This window comes from Monoraphidium neglectum (genome assembly GCF_000611645.1).
Source record: "Monoraphidium neglectum strain SAG 48.87 unplaced genomic scaffold scaffold02861, whole genome shotgun sequence".
NCBI lineage: Eukaryota > Viridiplantae > Chlorophyta > Chlorophyceae > Sphaeropleales > Selenastraceae > Monoraphidium > Monoraphidium neglectum.
In genome coordinates, this window is record NW_014010767.1 from 1 (window position 1) to 1134 (window position 1134).

Genomic DNA, 1134 nt, shown 5'->3' on the forward strand with positions numbered 1-1134 from the left:
CCCTTTACCCCCACCCCCGGCCCCAGGGGTTCGCCCGCACCCGTGATTGTGGTTTCGGTAGTCTTGGGGATGAAGATCGTCAGGGGCATCTGATCAGGGTAGTCCTGGGGTTTCGAGGCGTTGCCGAGGTTTAGTTGGGGAGTTCGATGTTAGAGGACGAGCCCTGGCACGGGCAGCAAAGATGGGCGGGGAAGGTGCCCGGGCGGCGACGCCCTCGAGCATGGCGCCGGTGGGGGCCGTGCACGGCGTCCCCCACGCACCCCGCATTACGCCCCAAGCCTTTGATCGAATCAATCCTCAGATCGTGCCCGGTGTCATCTCCCAGATCAGATCATCCCCCAGATCTCGGCCCAGATCTCGGCCCGGATCGCACGTTGGGGTAGTTGCAGATCATCTGGACCCGCACGAACGCCTGAGACACGTAAACCAGGGCGTCGAACTGGAGGTCCCGGATATGAAGAGGCATCGCGTCCCGCACGCCCCCGTTCGTGCGGGCGAGGCACACCATGGGGCAGCTCGCCCGCAGCTGCGGCCCCAGCCGCGCCCGCGACGGCCGCGCGCCGCCGGCGGCGGCGAGCGCCGCCTTGGCGGACGAGCCGGTGGCGGTGGAACGCGCGTCGGAGGCGGGCGGCCGCGGCGGCAAGCCGACGGAGGGGGAGCTGCTCATGAACTGCTGGGGCGGCGCCTGCTGCGGCGCCGGCCTGGGGCGCGCGCCGAACGCGTAGGTTGCGCCGGAGCTAGCGCTCGACGCGCCGCCGCCGCTGAGCTGCCGCGACAGCTGCGGCTGCGGCCCGCCGCTGTTCTGCCGCGGCAGCCCCCCGCCAGGCCCGTACTGCGGGCCCGGGCCGTAGTGTCCCCCCAGCTGCCCGCCGGGGCCGGCGTAGGAGGGCAGCTGCCCGGTGGCTTCGCGGTTGCTCGTCAGCGTCCCGCCTGAGCTGCGCAGGTAGGACGTCGGCGCGTAGCTGCTCGGCGGCAGCGAGTGCATGTGGAAGCTGGCGGGAACCTGGGGCCCGCTGGTGGCGTCGCTGCTGCCGCCGTCAAAGGAGTGGGGGGCGTAGCCGGTGGAAGACGACGGGTGCGCGCCCGGCCCCGCCGGCCCGCCCCAGCCGGCGCCGGCGGGGGCGGGGGCGGGGG

At 73.0% G+C, this 1134-nt stretch overlaps 1 protein-coding gene across 1 annotated transcript; it reads right to left on the reverse strand.

Annotated features, from left to right (window-relative positions):
* Positions 1-331: 331 nt before the first annotated feature.
* MNEG_11684 (hypothetical protein) lies at positions 332-985 on the reverse strand (the record flags this gene model as incomplete). The annotated part of the gene is made up of 1 exon (XM_014039843.1): positions 332-985. The coding sequence occupies one exon, from the start codon at positions 983-985 to the stop codon at positions 332-334; it is 654 nt and encodes a 217-aa protein (XP_013895297.1).
* Positions 986-1134: the final 149 nt, after the last annotated feature.